Source organism: Lissotriton helveticus, chromosome 1_1 (assembly GCF_964261635.1).
Source record: "Lissotriton helveticus chromosome 1_1, aLisHel1.1, whole genome shotgun sequence".
Classification (NCBI taxonomy): domain Eukaryota; kingdom Metazoa; phylum Chordata; class Amphibia; order Caudata; family Salamandridae; genus Lissotriton; species Lissotriton helveticus.
This window is the reverse complement of record NC_136057.1, coordinates 1,955,425,685-1,955,445,827: the sequence shown is the minus strand read 5'-3', so window position 1 is coordinate 1,955,445,827 and position 20,143 is coordinate 1,955,425,685. Positions and strand designations below refer to the sequence as shown.

The window sequence follows — 20,143 nt, the reverse complement described above, 5'->3', positions numbered from 1 at the left end:
CAGGACACATTCAGAGTGGGTAAAGTATTAAATTATGTCAGAACATATCCTTCCAGTACAAAACCTATGCCTGCCAGAGTGCACACACCCTTGCAGCATTATGCAAGCGTGTGTATGCTGCCAAAAGTGCAAGACTGCAGGTGGAAGGGACAAATGCAGCATCATATCTTAGTAGATATAGTGCTGTTTTCTCTTCCCCTTTGATGTGACACAGGGCAGCAACTTTGGTTGTTGTGCTACTTTGTGCCAAAGGTTAGAGAATTTGGCCCTTGTTTAGCAGCACTGTTAATGGTAAAAATAGTTTTACTACAATATTGTAATTACCAACACTGACATTAATACAATTACTATAGCTATCACTGGTTCTGGTATCCATATCATTATTTTGCCAAGCCCTCATATGGCTAATATAAGTGTAATTATGACTACTACAGGCACTAAGCTAGGACTAATATCAGTACTAGAATTAGTATTATTGCTACCACTAATAGCATTGCTATAGCTAGATCTTTTAGTGCTAGGGCTATTGTGACCCCTATAAGTAGTGATGCTATGTTTAACAGGTGCTTCTACTGTAACTACTAAATTATATTACTTTTACTATTGAGAATCCTCAGATTCATTAGATCTGGCATTACTAGTGTTACAGTTTTGAATACTACATGTAAAATGACTCGTACTACTATTATATCTATCTATCTCATTGAATCTACTAATAGTATAAGATTGATATTTTTCTTGAGGGGCTAATCATGGTTCCCAAATTTGAATTGACCATATGAGTTGTCTATCATTTGTACATCATCTTTAACATGAATAAGAAGATTTAAAAACAAATGGCAAATAGGTAATGCTATAATCCAACATAATTAATGATCATAATAGTAATCCTACTCTGCAAACACAAGACAAATGGAATCCATGTGGTATTGTAAACAATGTCATGTGAGACAGGGCAAAGGAAAGTGAATGCAGAGTCACATGTCATACTGATATCCCACATTTGGCAATTGATCATTCATTTGTATGGATTAGACAGTGGCATGCATTGTTGCAGATAAATAATTGTTGACTTTTTGATGCAGGTTGTAATGAGAATGATACAGACCTGGACAGAGACCAGTCCTACCCTCCCTCCCAAAAGACGAAGCGAATGCGCACGTCATTCAAGCACCACCAGCTCCGCACCATGAAGTCTTACTTTGCCATCAATCACAATCCTGATGCAAAGGATTTGAAACAGCTTGCCCAAAAAACAGGATTAACAAAGAGGGTTCTGCAGGTGAGCACCATTTAGCATTTCCTGTGATGTATTAATTAATAATATACTCTGTTTTTAGCTCTGAGGCTCTGCAAGTCTAATTCATGTTACATAGTGCAGTCCTGGTAGCAGGATATACTTGAAAGGACATGTAGTATGAATGCATGTATTAATTGCATGGTAAAACATCATAGACTTGCCGGTAGAGCATAGCTGCCAATGTAAAAATGTTTACCAAGGGGAACAAATACATTATATTACATTTAATTAGCTAGTGCATAATTAATTTTGAGAGTGGAACAAAGAAAATATATGGCACAGTTGCATTTTATTTTCACATGGGAATTTTTCTTCATATTAAATGTAAATCTGGGAGGTTAGCAAAATTATATTAATCAGTTATCATTTGGTGCACCTTATACCAAGTTCAATTGTTAATATGTAACCTGATCTATGTCAACAGTGAATTCAGCCATGCACTCTTGGCAGATCATATATGTATATTTGAGAATAGAATTGCCTGTTTGAAACATGAAATAGAATGTTGCCTAAATGCCATGGCGATGTATAGACTAAGAAATGTTGTTAAGCCCTAGATTCACTTTTTGGCAAATCTGGTCGTCTAATAAATACTTTTATAAAGAGGACTAACTAACAAATCACTCTCTATGAGATCAAGTGACGCTGTGCCATATCCTGGCCTTTTAGCCAAAAGCACTTTACATTACGTGTCTAGTAGCATTGCTATTCTCATTTTAGTTGTAGGCCTACTTTTCCCAGCATGTAAACTGCTGTGGGCTGAAAAGCAAGGCCTGGCTGTAGATTGCATATATGAAACAAGGACATTTGGCAGCTATGGCTTCTTAGGAATGTTAAACATGGTGGCCATCTTAAAAGTGTTGTAGTTGTTCCTTAGTAGCAACTGTGAGGAATCCAATTTGAAAAATGAAAGACTTGCATATTTAATGTGTTTACAGACAACTCAATTGCCACTGTTTCTAAGAAAAGAGGGTGTTTGAATAAATAATTATTTTGGATGATGCTAATACTTGTTGATTAACTGCAATGCCTTCCTAATTGATTCAAAGGAATAATCTCACTTTTGTCAAGATGGCCACTGTGTTGATGTCAGCTCAGAGAGAGTCATGAGAACTTGCAGTTGTAGTCTTTCTTCTATCTCTCTAATGCAATCCATAAGAAATTCTAGTGTAGAGTCAATATCCATGAATTAATTTGATGAAATAGTGATTTGACTAGCCCATGAATTTAACAAAACTACCAAAGTAGCAATGGCACTGTAGTGTTACTGAAATGATTTGCCAGTTTTACATCCAAACAAAAACTCGGTAAAGAAATCACAAATTGGGATTGGTTTGCAGGTTTGGTTTCAAAACGCACGAGCCAAATTCAGAAGGAATCTTTTGCGACAGGAGAATGGGGGTGTTGATAAAGCTGATGGTACGTCACTTCCGCCCCCAGCCTCATCAGACAGCGGCGCTCTGTCTCCTCCACCACCCGGCACTGCAACCACTTTAACAGACTTGACCAATCCCACTATCACTGTAGTGACGTCAGTGACCCCTCACTTGGACAGCCATGAATCTGGGAGCCCCTCACAAACTACCTTAACGAACCTTTTCTAACTGATCTTTTTTCTATTTTAATAACAATTCACAAGACTTTTTCCACCTCAACCTATTTTGGAATCAGCTTGGTTTGTAGCATCTGCAGCCACTTGGCAAATGAGTTTGCAAGTAAAATGTCTATGCTATAAATAAACACATATTGTCTATAAATTGTTCTAGGATCATATTGAATTTAGTAATCCATTAGATTACTGATTGATTGGTTATCAATATACATAAATTATCCTACTAAGTGCCTCTTAAAATTGTATGTTCCTTATTTCCAGAGTTTTGAAAATTCAAGTTTAAATCCATGACTATTCTACTTAACTAAGATACTTTCCAACGAGAAATGGAACTCTATTACTCACAAACTGGATATGTAATCATTATACATCAATTTAATGCTCATAATGCTCATTATGTGGTCATTTTACTTCTATCATTAGTAATAATCATGAATGTATCATGTTTTTCTTTTGTTGGTTGTACATATCAGAAATTAGGAAGAAATTATACTAACTTGGCTTTTAACATTTGGCTATTTCTCCAGGCAGCATTTGTTCCAGATAGTCTAGACGCAGAACAAAATGCAGTTTATAATTGACTATTTCTTTTCTACAGACTAAAAATGATTTAATTGATTTTTCATTCTCTCGTTAATAGTATTTATTTTGTAATGGGAAAAAGCCTTAAATTAGGCATAGTCTCTAGTACCGAATATATTTTTTCTATAAAATATATTTTTTCAGAGAACGTGGAAATAAGCAAAATATAATTTAATAAGATGTTTAGGAAACATGGTTAGTGATGTTTATTCATTGCTATTCTGAATTTGCTTTGGATGCTACATAAGATTGTATCAGACATTTTGTTTTACATATGAGCAAACATAGTTCTAATATATTCTTTATTTTTTTTACTTTTGTACAAAAGAAAAAAACATGGTGTTAGAGAAAATCTTTTAACATATTCATGGGGTTTGGAATTTTTCCCATTTTTAAATGTTATCTTTTTTGTGTCTCTGAATGGTATATTAAAAATGTTTTATGTATATTTACTTTTCAAGTTAAATCAGTGAGATATTATTTATTGTACCATGCCCCATAATGTCATCCTCTGGTTAGAATCTTATCCAATCTGAATTAATTGTGTAAAGATTTTCAAACACTAAATGGTTATAGCTCCTTTGAACTCTGTTGGAGTACATTTTCTTTACATTTTTAGATTATTTTAATTGATGCTTTGCCAATGAAACATAACTTTAGCCAGAGCTTAGTTCGAAGGAACGAATATTCTACAGCAATCAATATGGTTACATCGATCTCAATAAAACATGTTATTCAGATAATGTTTCAAATTAATTTAACTAGACCATTTGTAGTATGCTGGCAAAATCAATATTTACACAAATGTGCCATATGTTCTCTTAATGCTAACTGATGAATATGTGGAGTAGCTCTATGAGCTCGTCTGTGTATTTGTCACCACACCTCTGGAATACATTTATTTAGGTGTATTTATTCATCAAGTACCAACACATGGACTAATGGGTAATGTAGCCAAGAGGCAGAATTACATATATTTCTAAAACACCAAAGGTAAGAATGACAGAATAGAGAAAAACGGAGAAAATCATTTACAAGCCAAGAAAAACAAATATAATCTGATGCATATGCTCCCCCTCTCTCTCAAGAATTTAATATCTGGGTCTCAATAGTACAGAACAGTACAAAAACATGCACGACATAAATGTATACTCAGACTGAATTGTTGTAGCAATTTTAGCTTTCCATCTCCATTTGTACATCAAATTTTAGCTTGCCATCCAAGCCCAACTAATTACTTGTTTGAGCAAAGTGCAATTTGCACTACATCTGTTGCAACTTTGTGCCAAGTGTCTTATTACATATTTTGTGTCCTCGTTCTGTACACCAGTACACACTGTCACACTGGGCACTGTAGCACACCACAAATGACAGCCATCTGCTGCTTGCCCCATTGAAAATCTCAATTTAATAAAACAATGGGGTGGTCAGGTGTAGTGTATTCCATCTTTGTCTAAAATTGTTCTCTTGCATACATTGGTTGCCAGGAAATAGGGCATGGGGCAGGAGCCTATGCGGATATGTCTCCTGTATTTATATATTGCATTTTTGCACTGATGCAGAGCATGCCCACCCAAATTGGTATTACTGGTGTGCGATAGAAACTTGCACACCAGGTGGTATGCAGCCATTCTGCATTGGCTGCAGCATTTCATAATAGAAGCGTTAGTCTGTTTTATTTTATTGTTTCTAACACAAAAACATCTCTCATACATTATATTTCTTCTACCTTGTAGGTTAAATATATTGAGCTCAGCACTGTGTCCCCAAAGCGTTTATTCATGTATGCATCATGCATAGTTCATAACATGTATTTCCCCCACTTCTACAGCCAAACACTGTGAAGGAAATTTGTATGATTTTCAATCACAGTGAAGCACCAAAAAACAGCCAGGCCTATCCAATCATACCTGATGGCACAAGGAAGAACAGATATGATAATTCAAATTAATGTACTATGGTGCTATGGGCATTATCAGATGTCAGTCGTAAGATGAGGTGTACTGAACAGCGAGACCACTGAAACACCTTTTTTGAATGTGGGATGAAAGGTGACATAGCTGTGTTTTGAACCAAAGTTTTAACCAGGCAGTTGTAAACATGAATGGCTAAAAATTGAATAGGGATGAAGAAAGAGGAGACAGATGGCAATCAAATGTCATTTGGGATGGAGGCACTGACAGGCAGTGAGCCTTAATTATGATCAGCCACCCGTTTCAGCTAAGAAAAAGCTGAAAAAACTCACCTTGCAATTGGAGTACCTGGTCCAAAAATCAGTACTATGCACTGGCACAAATAACTGTTTGACGTGCATGCTTATATGACCTATAACTGAGGCAATTTAATTCTGCATAAGTCTCATGAAAAATTACCTCATATTCATATCTCTGTGTAGTAATGTCTATCCCTAGTCTGTTTTAGAATGTAGATGCCATGGTTAACAAATTGCTTTTGAGAGCAGGAGTTAAGGTCACACACACACAATAGGACATGGAGACATTTATGTTTTCATGTCACATGAACAGGCCATGCTTGAAACCAAACTCCTGTTCCTTTAATTCTTACTTGTTTGCCTTTAGGGTCACTTGAGACCTTAAAGAAAGTTCTTGATACTTTAAAAATATTTTCCTAGTACATAAGTTCAATCACTATCTCTTTAATGTCTTGGTGTAGTAAAGAGTATGTGTGAGTTGTAAGGCAGAGTTTTTATGTTCAATGATTTTTCATGAGGATTCAGACTGCATATCTCCCCAGGTCTGTTCTCTTGTGAGTTGTGACCCCACCCGCACTACTGAACTTTGGGAAATAATTTACAGGAATAGCATACTTTCTGTGAATTGCACATACATAACCAAAGGACAGCGTAAAAAATTAAACATAAAATACACAATTACACAAAAGGCACACTTCCACAAACCCACAATATCCTACAATATCCTCTTATGGCTCTGCTAACATATACAAACAGCTATGACTTTCAGGGCTAGATGTAGGTAACTTCAATTTACCGACTCATAAATACCGAATTTTACCGATTCGGTATTTATGAATCGGTAAATTAGAAGAAGGGAGATGTAGGAAAAATATTTTGGGGAATTACCGAATCTGTAAAAATCGGTATTTAACGAATCAGTAAATACCGATTCGGTATTGCCCATTGATTCCTATGGGCCTTGCAGCCCATAGGAATCAATGGGCAATACCGAATCGGTATTTACCGATTCGGTAAATACCGATTTCTGCAAGGGTGCAGGGGGTGTCACTTTGACACCCTCTAGCACCCCAAATACAGGCACGTCTAACATGTGGCACACATACATGCCCTAAGGGCATGTCTGTGTGTCACCTTGCACAGGTGTGCATGCACGGATGTGCATGCACACCTGTATTCGGTATTTTACCACCCAATAGGATTGGGTGGTAAAATACCGACTCTTAAGGGCCTGTGGCACTTTCTGAAGTGCTACCTACATCTCATTTACAGAATCGGTAAATTTACAGATTCGGTATTTTACCGATTCTGTATATTTACCGAATCGGTAAATTTACCGATTCTGTAAATGACATGCCCCCTACATGCCAAATCCTAAATACCGGTCGGTAAATGCCAAAATCGGCCGTTACCGACCGGTATTTTGGCTCCTACATCTGGCCCTCAGCGCCTTATTTAGCAACATGTCACCTGAAATCCCTTACTGGTTTTGTAGATTCATATTTCATGGTCAATCAATATGCATTCTCTAGACAAAATTCACTGTTGCATACATGTGTGCACAAAACACTTAGAAGCTGCCATACGCATTTAAAGCTGTATTTCACCTATGTGGATGTACTATGTAAGACATTTTGCAGTATTAACATATATTTTAGACACCATACAAATATGAGATCTGTAAATGAGAGAGAGAGAGAGCAGTGTTAAGATAATTAATGGTGATAAAAAAATCCCCCTGATGTTTACCTTTTTAGTATAAGAATATAAGACTGATCATTACAAGAAAAACCTTTAGCATGGAGACCTTTACACATTGAAACATCTCACTCCAATTTGTACACTTTGAGAGATACTTTCCTATCATGCGGCCAAAAACCTTGTCTGTAGAGGTAATATTATATTTGCAATTTGCATGCATAGGCTACTGTATTTATGGTAGCCAGAAACTTAATATGCAAAACAAAGTTACAGACTAACAGAGTAGAGTCATATATAACATCCAAAAGACACATAATTAGAAAGAGCAATCCATTATTAATATACCACCATATGTCTAAAGTATGTATCCAAAGTCATGGCCTCTCTAAGGAAATTAAACGATTTGAGTTTTAAAGCACTATTGCATATGTTCTGACATCTGAAAAAACACTATTCAAACTCAGACGCCTGGTGGATGCTGATAAATAATAATTTTTTACTTTTTAACAGCACTGTTTTATTTATTTATTTTATTGCACGTGCAGCTGGGCAGTGGTGAATGTCCATTTTGTTTAAATTACATTTACCTGAACAAAACAATCATCTCATTAGATTTGAAAACTCTTCCTTTTTCTGGGACACTGGAGAGAAGTGGGTAACACCTACTCCTCAGTTCTGTCCACCTAGTGTATGTTATAAGTCTAAATCAATTCCATGAGCACTACAGCGGAAGCAAATAATGGTAGTTTGTTAGCACTTTGCATGATTTCCCAAAATAATTTTTTCAGCCAAAGGTTTATAACAAGCTAAACTGCTGCTGTCCACAGGTTGTCCTTTCCCTCCTTACATGAGTGATACACTTCCTGATCATGTAAACATCACACACTTGCCAATATGAACCACATTGCTGGTCACCCTAGACTGATGACCATTTGTATGCATATTTAGTTACACGTTATCAGTGTACTTCAAATATCCAAGTTCATCTTTGCAACTTTTGCTCAGGGGATTTTGACACCTACATATTAAAATAGCAGACTAAAAAACATGGAATATGTGTTATTGCCAAGTGAAAACCTTTCTTTACTGAAAACATTGATAGATCTTATTTTACTTGCCTAATGGACATTTACCACTGGCCAGTATAGAAGCAAATGTATTAATGCTGATATCCTTTGAATACACTTTTACAGGTAAAGAATATTGAAAGGTAAACATTGTTCTTTGACAGAACAGTACAATATTATGAACCTACTTTATTAAGTAGACTAATTAAATATGACTCAGTTCTATTATGTGCCTTATGATATAACTTGGGGTTTCTTTGTGAAAATCAGGATGTATGTGTTATTTGTTAACTTAATTGTTTGATACACTCTTTTTGACACCTCAATAGTTTTGTACTGTTTTACCTCTTTTTTTCGGAAAAAATCTACTTCTGGTGTACCATGTTAGAGGGGACAACCATGTCATAGAAAGCAGCTGTGCACTCTTTCCAGTATTGTGGAAAACTCCCTAATCTTATATATTGAGCTTTGTGTTTAGAGTACAGTAAGTTGTCTAGCAAATTTGTCCAATTTCTTTGTTTATTGAGATGCATTGTATAGAAACTAATGCCCCTAAATATTTATGGACCAAACAATTGTGATATATCCTATTCAATTTGTGTGAATAAATCATTTTGATTTGAAGGAGTTTTACTTTCTGCTAGTATTTATTTATAGCTCAACACACCTTTGTTGCTTGAATGATTAAAAGAATGTGAATGAATGGTGATGAAAGTTATCGTGAGATAGATCTATGTGTCTATATATGTGTATGTAAACACACACACATCTACATAAATCCTTATTTATGTGAATGTATGTATGCATTTACATGCACAAATATACACAAATATGTATACATGCACAGAAACATGTTTTGATGTCTTCACAATTTGTTTAAATATAATTATATACATATTTAACAATAATATGCAATTGATTTTCCTTTTGGTCTTGCAGCCCCTAAAACACATATCTTAGCAGATACTGTGAAGTAATTGCATGACAATTGACCTCACCATTAAATATTCATAGAATCATTAATTACCAGTAGATGTACAGGGTGTAGATGAATACATGTAAGGCAAAATAGAAATTGCAGACCCCTAAAAGCCAGGTTGCTCTGTAGTTTAATAAATTGTCACTATGATTTCTTTCAGGGAGAACAAATCTTGGGTCATTACAGCCACACATCCCGGCGTTTGAAAATTCCCTAAAGTATTAAAAGACGGGGAAAGTTTGATCGGAAAACCACTGCACTGAAGACAAAGACATTATTAGGTTATGCTAAGCATCCATTTTTAATTCTATCCAGCCAAAATAGAAAATAGAAAAAGACTCAGAATGGCATTTCCTGAATGTTAACAAGCAACGTTCCTTCTGGTATCTGAATAATCGAAATGGAATTGAAATTGTGTGTTACCAAACTTTTTTAGAAAAAAGACAAGTTATGTAAAACCCAGAGCAACCTGGCATTTATTTACCCTTCCCTTGTTAAATAAAAGTAAATATTGAAATAAGTTACATTTGCCCAACAAAACCACTTGTAAAAATGCCCACATATTTTCATTGCCTCTGCTTGCAAATGTGTACTAGTTATATTGGTTAAAGAGCATTTTTGTAAATTCAGAGGACAACTTTCTTTCATAATGGAAGTAGGGCCTTAACCAGTAAATAGAAAATATTGTTTCTGCCTGTTACTTTTTAAAATTATGAAAAGTCTGCATGCAATTTTACATCTGTTATGTATCGTGTGCATTTCTGTATGAAGAAATACCCTTGTGTTTTGTGTAAAATAAATCGTTTTCACTAATAAACACTTGTTTTCCATGTAAAGAAATTCTGCTACCTTTATGCAAACACAGCTTCTGACTTCATCTGCTAGTCATGCTGTTTTAGGCTTGTTGAAAACAGTGTCAAAACATATTTGAAATATACATAAACTAAAATACTGAACATGCCTTGGTAACCTTGCTGCAGGGTGTACCAATGATATTGTTCACTTTTTCTAATTTTATCTAAATTTAATCTTTATGTGTAAAACTGACATGTACCAGAAACTTGTCACGTGAAAGCATGTTTGTAAAATGTAACATCATTTGAGTATAACAACATGCACATTTTGGCTCCTTGATGAGCTTTCGTGCTGCTCACTATGCAAAGAGCAAAGATGATGAAAAAGAGAAAAATAAGCTATCCGGAAAAAGGATTTTATTATTGCACAATAAAGTAAATGGAAGATTTAAAAATGTGTAATATTAAGAGTATCAATTCTTTTATAATTAGAATTCAAACATTGTCGTCTTGTTGATTTTTTTTTTAAAATAAACAATATACTCATATTTAGCTAAATCTCCAAAGCATATGTTAAAGGCATTAACATAGAACACTTCCCAGAAAATACTAGCAGTAGCAGTACATTTATATTGTATCGAAAGGAATCATATGTACCTATGTAACATTTATGAATATTGATGAAGAGCATTAAATATTTGAATGACATGGACCTGCAATTTTAGTATGTTGAATGTTTTTAATTAGTTCTGTTTTGACTATCCAATGATATTGAGGAAACTAATTTTCTAATGTTCCTATATGAATTACAGGTACGTGATGTAAAATATAGTTGTCAGTCTCTGTTGAAAGTTCATGTGTAGTTCTCTTAAGGGATTTTGATCGAAAGAAGTTCATGCACCCAATGATTTCAATATTGATCAGCTCATTTTCAACAGTCCTAATCACTTATGATAACACACTGCTGTTAATTCCATTTTCAACACAGTAATAGGCGTTCTACACATAGAAAATAGCAACATCAATGTATGTTAGCATATTCATCCAATCCAAAGAGCAAGTAGCAGTGGGTACATCTCCTGACAACATTCCTTAGTGACCTTTCAAGATCCCTTGTCCCACTTGTATCCAAACCTCATTGCCTTTATTAATTGGTAAGTTTTCATTCACGTTTTTTTCCTCCTCTGGATTGCTGTCTCTGTGCTGTCTAAAATGTTCTCTGTTTTATTCATTTAATGGTTTCCAGAAATTCAGATATTATTTGTGCATATTGGCACATTCTAATATTCTTCCCGCAACCAATATGGCTTCCAATATCGTCCAATTATCAATTCTCTGTGCCTCCATAATTAGTCATGGTGCTCTCTTTCAACCAATACATCCTATACATTTTCCTATAGAGCAGCAGTGGCATTGCCACAAAGTTTCTCATTATTGTATAACTGTTGGACTTGGCCCTTCTGGCAGGTTCACCCCTAAACTTTTTGCTTTTAATGGTGACCTGGTGGTGGTGCTTTTTGGTTTCTGCGCACTTTCACTGTGTCCCAGTGGAAAGTGCGTGTGCACTCTGAGTGCATGTGGTGAGATAGGCCTTCCTTCCCATAGGAATGCATGTGGAATGTATGTGTCCCTGGTAGTTCCTGATGCGTGGGGTGTGCAGGCTCGAGTCTGGTATGTGCGGACTCGTGTGATTGAATTCTGCGCAATGATGTATGTGGCGTGTATGTGTCTAGTGTGGAAGTGCCACTTCTAGACATGGGTGTGCGTGTGCAGTGAGTGTGCTGGCACGTGATTGGCTGGAGCTGGCTGGTGAGCCTGGCTCCAGGAGTCTGGATGGGTCTGCCCCGGTGGTGAATGGAGAGATTAGCATGCTGATGTGAGGGAGGGGTGCACCTGGGTCCTGAATAGGGCTAGACTTTCCCCACACAATGCTGGCTCCACCCCCTGTGGTGCGTCTAATGTCCCTAGCCCTGCCAGTGAATAGAGTGAGGGGCTGAGCACATCAAGAGTGCTCACAAACCAGCTGCGACTGGTTTTTCCCCTCACCCTGAGCAAAGACAAAGGAATACTGTGTATAAAAAGGAGCTGTGTCCCCCTACAATCTGTTCTCTTCCTGGATCCTGTTGCTGAGGGGGGCTGCTGCTGGGCGCCAGGAGGACCGCCACTGGGGATTGCCTCCCTGCCTTGGTGGACCCTATGAGCTGGCTCTGGGCCCAGCCATGCCGCCCTGCCTGCCTAAAGAACTTTGCTGTATCTGGCCCTTGCCTCTAGCGCTTGGGAGCGATATATCTTTTCATTAGCGCTGGGAGCGCTTCTACTTTTGAGCCCCTAGCGCCTGTAAGCGCTTTATTGAGCCCCTAGCACTCCGAGCACTTTATTTTCAAATTTGCGGCTGCCCACGCCGCTTGTGGCCGTGTTCCGGCCTCTTGAGTCACCTGGCAGGTGCCCACCCCGCCAGGGACCTTGCCGCTGGTTTGAGGTTCCTTTTCGATGGTGCCCGCCCCTCTTTTGCCTAGAGGAGATCACCGCCGCAAGCCCGAGTCTCCCCAGCCCCCGAGAAGCCTGCCCGCAGCGTCACGAGCCGCGCCGCGCTGGGATTGGATCCAGCGCCAGCGCCAGCGCCGCGCTCCGATTGGCTGGGGAAAAGTGAAGAAGCAGGAAGCCGAAAGCCGCCGTCCGTGTCCTGCTCGGGGCTCTCGAGTGAAGTGTGGGAGCCTGAGAGGCTCCACTAGTTCCTCATTGCCGGAGAGCGGCCCCGATTGGCAGCGGGCCGCACCAGCCCCCCCCCACAAGTTGCTAATTCTGAGTCCCCAGAGCGGGACTCCAATGACCTGGGGGCACATTTCTTCAGGGCCCGAGAGGCTCGTGGGGGCATATTTGTTCTCAGAGCCCGAGAGGCTCAAGGCGCCCCATTTGTTCTCAGAGCCCCGAGAGGCTCAAGGCGCCCCATTTGTTCTCAGAGCCCCGAGAGGCTCTAAGGGGCATCACTTTGTTTTAGAGCCCAGAGAGGCTCAGGGGACAGTCAGTTGTTCAGAGCCTGCGAGGCTCCCACATTGGCCCCATCAGTGTCTCCACAGCTGCCCAGCACTTAGTGGGCAGCTGCTCCGCTTAGGCCCTCTGCAGTCTTGTTTGGCTGCCTGTGCAGCCTGCCCTGACATTGGGACACAGGGTGTCCTAGCCCTAGAGAGGCCAGTTGGCCTAGGGACTGCCACAGGTGGTGGCTTATGTGAGGGCTGCGCAATTGTTCTTACACTGCTGAATGTATGTTTATGCATCATGTGTTTTCCTTCCTACACCTCGAATGTTGTGACCCCGGCTGGCCAGGGCTTGCGCCAAGGTCAGTCAGAGACCACCATTCCCACCTCAGGGCAAGGGAGTTACACGCCAAGATATCCCCTGCTCACCCCCTTGGTAACGTGACACGAGCAGTAAGGCCAAACTTGGAGGCAATGTGAGTTAAGTGTTTGCGTGGGCACCCAGCAACAACACCCAAGGCCCACCACAAAGGAAACTCCACACAAGGTTATATATAAAAATAGCCTTTGTATTATACCAAAACACATTATATAAAAACACACACTTTACAATGTGCCAACAGGCACGGGCAGAATTTACAGGGGATATGTACAAGACAGGGCCACCTGGACCACTGTCAGAAATCAGCACTTTTAGAACTAGAAATACTGTTAGAAATAGCACGTTGTAGATCATAGAATAATAATCACTTTAGCACACAATAACAACTGTAGCACACAACCAGTAATCAATGGTACCAGGTAAGTACCACCTACGCAACCCTAACCAACTTAGGAGAATATTACGCAGGGAACCTGGGCTTCACTAGCACACCTGTACTAGAAAGAACAACCACCTAAGTATCACCATACATTTAGGGGTATAGGCATATTACACATGATGCATCACAACATTCAGAGGTGTAGGGAAGGAAAACACATGATGCATAAACTTACATTCAGCGGTGTAAGAACAATTGCGCAGCCCTCACATAAGCCACCACCTGTGTCAGTCCCTAGGCCAACTGGCCTCTCTAGGTCTAGGACGCCCTGTGTCCCAATGTCAGGGCAGGCTGCACAGGCAGCCAAACAAGAATGCAGGGGGCCTAAATGGAGCAGCTGCCCACTAAGTGCTGGGCAGCTGTGGAGACACTGATGGGGCCAACGTGGGAGCCTTGCAGGCTCTGAACAACTGACTGTCCCCTGAGCCTCTCTCGGCTCTAAAACAAAGTGATGCCCCCTAGAGCCTCTCGGGGCTCTGAGAACAAATGGGGCGCCTTGAGCCTCTCAGGGCTCTGAGAACAAATGGGGCGCCTTGAGCCTCTTGGGGCTCTGAGAACAAATATGCCCCCACGAGCCTCTCGGGCCCTGAAGAAATGTGCCCCCAGGTCGTTGGAGTCCCGCTCTCGGGACTCGGAATTAGCAACTTTGGGGGGGGGGGTGCGGCCCGCTGCCAATCGGGGCCGCTCTCCGGCAATGAGGAACTAGTGGAGCCTCTCAGGCTCCCACAAAGGCTCGCGCTGGAGGGGAGGGGCATGCACCGGTAATGTGCCCCGACGCCCTCCTCTTCGGCAATGGACACTCACCGGCTTCTCTTTTAGGTTCCGCTCTTCCGCGGCGTCTTCCTTCACTGGCTGCGGGGCTCTCCCTTTTCTCTGGGAGCCTCGCGGCTCTCGCGGCTGGACTTCTTGCTCTTCCCGGGGCTCTCCCTTCACTCGGGAGCCCCGAGCAGGACACGGCCGGCGGCTTCCGGCCTCCTGCTTCTTCACTTTTCCCCAGCCAATCGGAGCGCGGCGCTGGCGCTGTGTCCAATCCCAGCGCGGCACGGCTCGTGACGCTGCGGGCAGGCTTCTCAGGGGCTGGGGAGACTCGGGCTTGCGGCGGTGATCTCCTCTGGGCAAAAGAGGGGCGGGCACCCTCGAAAAGGAACCACAAACCAGCGGCAAGGTCCCTGGCGGGGTGGGCACCTGCCAGGGGACGCAAGAGGCCGGAACACGGCCACAAGCGGCGTTCGCAGCCGCAAATGTGAAAATAAATCGCTCGGAGCACTAGGGGCTCAAACAAGTGCTCCCAGGCGCTAGGGGCTCAAAAGTAGAAGCGCTCCCAGCGCTCATGAAAAGCTAAAGCGCTCCCAAGCGCTAGAGGCAAGGGCCAGATACAGCAAAGTTCTTTAGGCAGGCAGGGGGGCAAGGCTGGTCCCAGAGCCAGCTCACGGGGGTCCTCCAAGACAGGGAGGCAATCGCCAGTGGCGGTCCTCCTGGCGCCCAGCAGCAGCCCCCCTCAGCAACAGGATCCAGGAAGAGAACAGATTGTAAGAGGACACAGCCCCTTTTTATACACAGTATTCCTTTGTCTTTGCTCAGGGTGTGGGGAAAAACCAGTCGGAGCTGGTTTTGAGCACTCTTGATTTGCTCAGCCCCTCACTCTATTCACTGGCAGGGCTAGGGACATTAGACGCACCACAGGGGGTGGAGCCAGCATTGTGTGGGGAAAGCTCAGGACCCAGGTGCACCCATCCCTCACATCAGCATGCTAATCTCTCCATTCACCAGCGGGGCAGACCCATCCAGACTCCTGGAGCCAGGCTCACCAGCCAGCTCCAGCCAATCACGTGCCAGCACACTCACTGCACACGCACACCCATGCCTAGAAGTGGCACTTCCACACTAGACACATACACGCCGCATACATCATTGCTCAACATTCAATCACACGAGTCCGCACATAACAGACTCGAGCCTGCACACCCCACGCATCACGAACTACCAGGGACACATACATTCCCCATGCATTCCTATGGGAGGGCAGGCCTATCTCACCACATGCACTCAGAGTGCGCATGCACTTTCCACTGGGACACAGTGAAAGTGCGCAGAAACCAAAAAGCACCACCACCAGGTCACCATTAAAAGCAAAATGTTTAGGGGTGAACCTGCCTGAAGGGCCAAGTCCAACACAACCCCCTTCTAGCCAAAACGCAGGGGAGACCAAACACCACCGTGATGGACTTCCCTTCTTGGGGTGATAGAACACTGACGCGGGCCCGCAACTGCAGGGACACCCTCCTGTTCTACGCTGCTGTGAACCCATGGGATTCCTTCCAAAACCACTGTCTGGAACAAGTGGGCTATCCTACTGGTACTCCCAAGCTGTCACCCAGGCCCCACTGGTCCTTGCCTATTCGCAGAGCGGGGGGTAGTAACCCCTGGTACATAGTAGCCATTCTCCACTCTTCCTGTCTGCAAGACAGGACTAGACTGCCACTGGTTCTCCAGCCTAGGGTCTAGCGCGCGCAAACACTTAACTCACATTGCCTCCAAGCTTGGCCTTACTGCTCGTGTCACGTTACCAAGGGGGTGAGCAGGGGTTATCTTGGCGTGTAACTCCCTTGCCCTGACGTGGGAATGGTGGTCTCTGACTGACCTTGGCGCAAGCCCTGGCCAGCCGGGGAACCCATTTCTAACAATCATTCTTGTTACAAACGCAGGATGTGTGTTGTGGCACAACAGAGGTTTCCACACTCTGCTGAAGTGTGATAAATGCTGTCTCCCTTTGCCACTCTTCCTATATTTTGGAGCATATTGTCAACGAGTAATAAACATCTGATTTATCTTTTCTGTATCTTGGACAGTTTGACAAACACTGTGAGTGAAATATTTGTAACAGTGCAGGGCTGACAGAGTGTCTATCAAGCACTCTGAAATAAATCCTGCTCACCATGTTTATTAGGTGAGAACTTATTTGTGTAAAGGAACACTTTACCAATTCCACATCTGAAAAGTTTATATATATATATATACATGGTATTTCTATAGTGGAAACCTAGCCAAAGGGCAGTGGAGTGCTGTACATGGTCACAGACAAGCATAAAGTCAATGAATAATGCATTGTGATGTAGTGTTCTTTAAAGAGGTGAGCATTCACCTTTTTTCTAAATTGGAGCAGGGTCGGTACAGTCCACATGATTACAGTGATGTTTTTTTTTTGTCCTCATTCGCCTTTTCACCCTCTTGAAAAGAAGCAAACCACCTCTCGTAGCCCTACTGAAGAAGTTCAGGAGACTTTGATAGGTTAAGGAAGTCAGACTGGGATACGGACGGAGGGCAGAAGGGATGTCAAGGGGTGAGGAAAGGGTTTTTACTCCACCTTGGTCTTTATAGACCTGATGGACCATATCGGTGAGCTGGGGAACCCAAACAAAGGTCCATGGAGTAACTGAGAAAGGCATAATCATAGGACCCGGGAAAAAAATAAAACCCGGGCTCACTATCTCCACTGTATTAATAAGTCCCAGAAAGCGATCTTATTCTTCCTGCAGGATCTAGCCATTTCCATCTTTTTTTTTTTTTGTATAACAATTTTTATTGCAGAAGTAATGTGAATTATACAACATACACACCAGATTGCTCTCGGTGTCGCAAGCAAGGTCTCTACAACCAAGTGTCATGTACACAGCCTCATAACCCACATCCCGGAGGTTGGGTGGCGTAATATCACAGTGTAATGTGCCGCAGTATCCATTTACATGTGTTCTCATCGATACATCTCCTTCCGCTTTTAATTTTCAATGCATTCCGTTTCCCTCATTCAGTGGTGGTACATGTACTTTCCATAATGTCTGATGTGATGCAACTCTAAACTTTCCCCCCCCCACCCCGTCCCCCTGGTGTCTAGGCCTCCGTGTTAATGTCAGAAACATACTTGAGTTGGTGGTTTTAGGATCAAGGTGTCGATTATTCGGTGTGTGTGTCCGGTGGTAGGGCGGGGTCCAATCCCTCCTCCTCCGGGGCCTCCGTGTTCCCTACGTCCCCCTCTTCGTCCCTCGTTCCTGTGCCGTCCCTAAGTGCCTGGACTAGGATCTCCCACGCTAGTGCCGCTTCCTGAGCCTTCTCATCCGTTCTGCGCCTGGCCAGCTGGTACCTAAGTGTGCTCTCTGCCGCAGCCCATTTCAGAAACTCCCTCAACCATTTTTGATGTGTCGGTGCTGTCTTAGATTTCCAACCCTTGGTGAGCTCCCTCTTTGCGATAAGTAGACCCATGTCTATAAATTTACTCGTCAGTTTGGTTTTGCGTGTATGTGGAAACCAATGCAGAAGGACAACCGCGCTATCATAGTGCAGGACTCTATCTGTAACCTCGTTCAGGGTGTCCCCCACCCCTTCCCAGTATTCTTGTAATTGTGGACAGTCCCTGAGCATGTGTAGTAAGTCAGCTCCTGTTAGCGCGCATCTGGGGCACGCTGCATCTACTGCTCCAAAGTATTGTGCTATTTTATTCGGAGTGAGGTAGGCCCTGTGAAGGATGTAAAGCTGTATTAATTGGAAGCGGGCGTTCCTAGTGCATTTCTTGGCTCTCTGAAGCAGGTGGGACCATGTTGTGTCAGGGATTTCTTTTTGCAGATCAGTCTCCCATTGTGTTTTGAGGCGTGTTAAAGGTGGTATGTTTCCCGAGCTCATTCTGGAGTAGAGACACGTGACCGCTTTGATCGTTCCCGCCGTCATCATCGTGTATTGGCACGCCAGTGATGTTTCAGGTTCAATCAATCCCTCTCCCCAATGTGCCTGAATAGTCCTCACTACCGCCGCATGCAGTAAATAGTCCCCTCTCGGTAGGTCATACTGCTCCTGCAAAGTCTGGAATGTCGTCAGCACCCCGTCAGTATACAGGTCTCCCACCATCTGCAGTCCCGCTTCTTCCCACAATTGGAGGTTCGACCAATCCCCTCCATGCGGAAGCGCCGTTATCATCCCTAAAGGTATCTCTGGTGCATATGGGTGACCAGGACCGGCACGCTTCTGCATGCGGTTCCAGCACAGCCGCAGCGTCCTCTCCTCTTGGGTCAACCCACTGAGTGTCAGTTTCTGCTGTAGGGCTATATATGCCAGCACATGGCGGGGAGTACCCGCGTCCCTCTCTTAATCAGGCCCCCGGTACACTCTCGCCACCTCTTGCGTGAAGAATTGCAGTTGCGCGGCCAAATAATAGAGCTCGAAGTCTGGGACCGCTAGGCCGCCCTGATCTTTCGGGCGCATAAGAGTCGCCAACGCGATTCGCCGCCTACCGTCTCCCCATAGGAAGGATATTATGCTAGATTTCAGGCGCCTGAACACTTCACCCGGAATCCATACCGGGAGGGTCCTGAAGAAGTACAGTAAACGTGGCAGGGCTATCATTTTAAGGAGGGATACTCGTCCCGTCATGGACAGGGGAAGGGTAGCCCAGAAGGACATGTTGCCCTTCAATGCACGGATACATCGTCCGAAGTTCCCGTCCAACAAGTTGGTGGGATCGTGGTAGATGTATACCCCAAGGTAATGCAGACAGTCTGGTTCCCATCGCACGTTCATGTCGTCCGATGGGCATTTCTCCGACTTCCAGAGCGGAAAGAGGCAAGTTTTCGCCCAATTCACCTTTAAACCCGAGAGTGCTCCGAATCTCATCAGTAGTTCCTCCGCACCTTTAACCGCCTCCCCGGCATTGTCTAAGAACAACAGAAGATCGTCCGCGTACAGCGAGATATGGTGGTGGGTACCTCTAGTCTCAATTCCCTGGTAGGCCTCGCCCCTTCTAGCCATCGTTGCAAATGGCTCCATCGCCAGAGCAAATAATAGAGGAGAAAGCGCACACCCCTGCCTCGTACCCCTGTTCACCTCATAACGATCCGATATTAAAGCGCCTACTCTCACCCTCGCGCCTGCCGATGCATAAAGCACTTTGGTCCACTTTATGTAGTCGTCCCCCAGCCCAAACCCCTGCATTACTGTGTAGAGGTAGTCCCATTCCAGGCTATCGAATGCTTTTTCGATGTCGACTGATAGCACCATAGGGGCTCTTGCAGTTCGCGGAGGGTCCGCTATTAGTCTAAGCAACCGTCGAATGTTG

At 42.9% G+C, this 20,143-nt stretch overlaps 1 protein-coding gene across 2 annotated transcripts in view; it reads left to right on the top strand.

The window, feature by feature from the left end:
- Nucleotides 1-10,769, top strand: part of LHX9 (LIM homeobox 9) — a 51,090-nt gene extending 40,321 nt beyond the window's left edge. Inside the window, exons 4-5 of one of the 2 annotated variants that reach the window (XM_078643978.1) lie at nt 1,086-1,282; nt 9,614-10,769. In XM_078643978.1, coding sequence (XP_078500104.1) covers nt 1,086-1,282; nt 9,614-9,670 — 254 coding nt within the window. In that variant the 3' untranslated portion in view covers nt 9,671-10,769. Of the gene's footprint in view, nt 1-1,085; nt 1,283-2,640; nt 5,124-9,613 lie in introns of those variants that run through there. The other variant, XM_078643969.1, reaches the window with a different exon arrangement.
- Nucleotides 10,770-20,143: the final 9,374 nt, after the last annotated feature.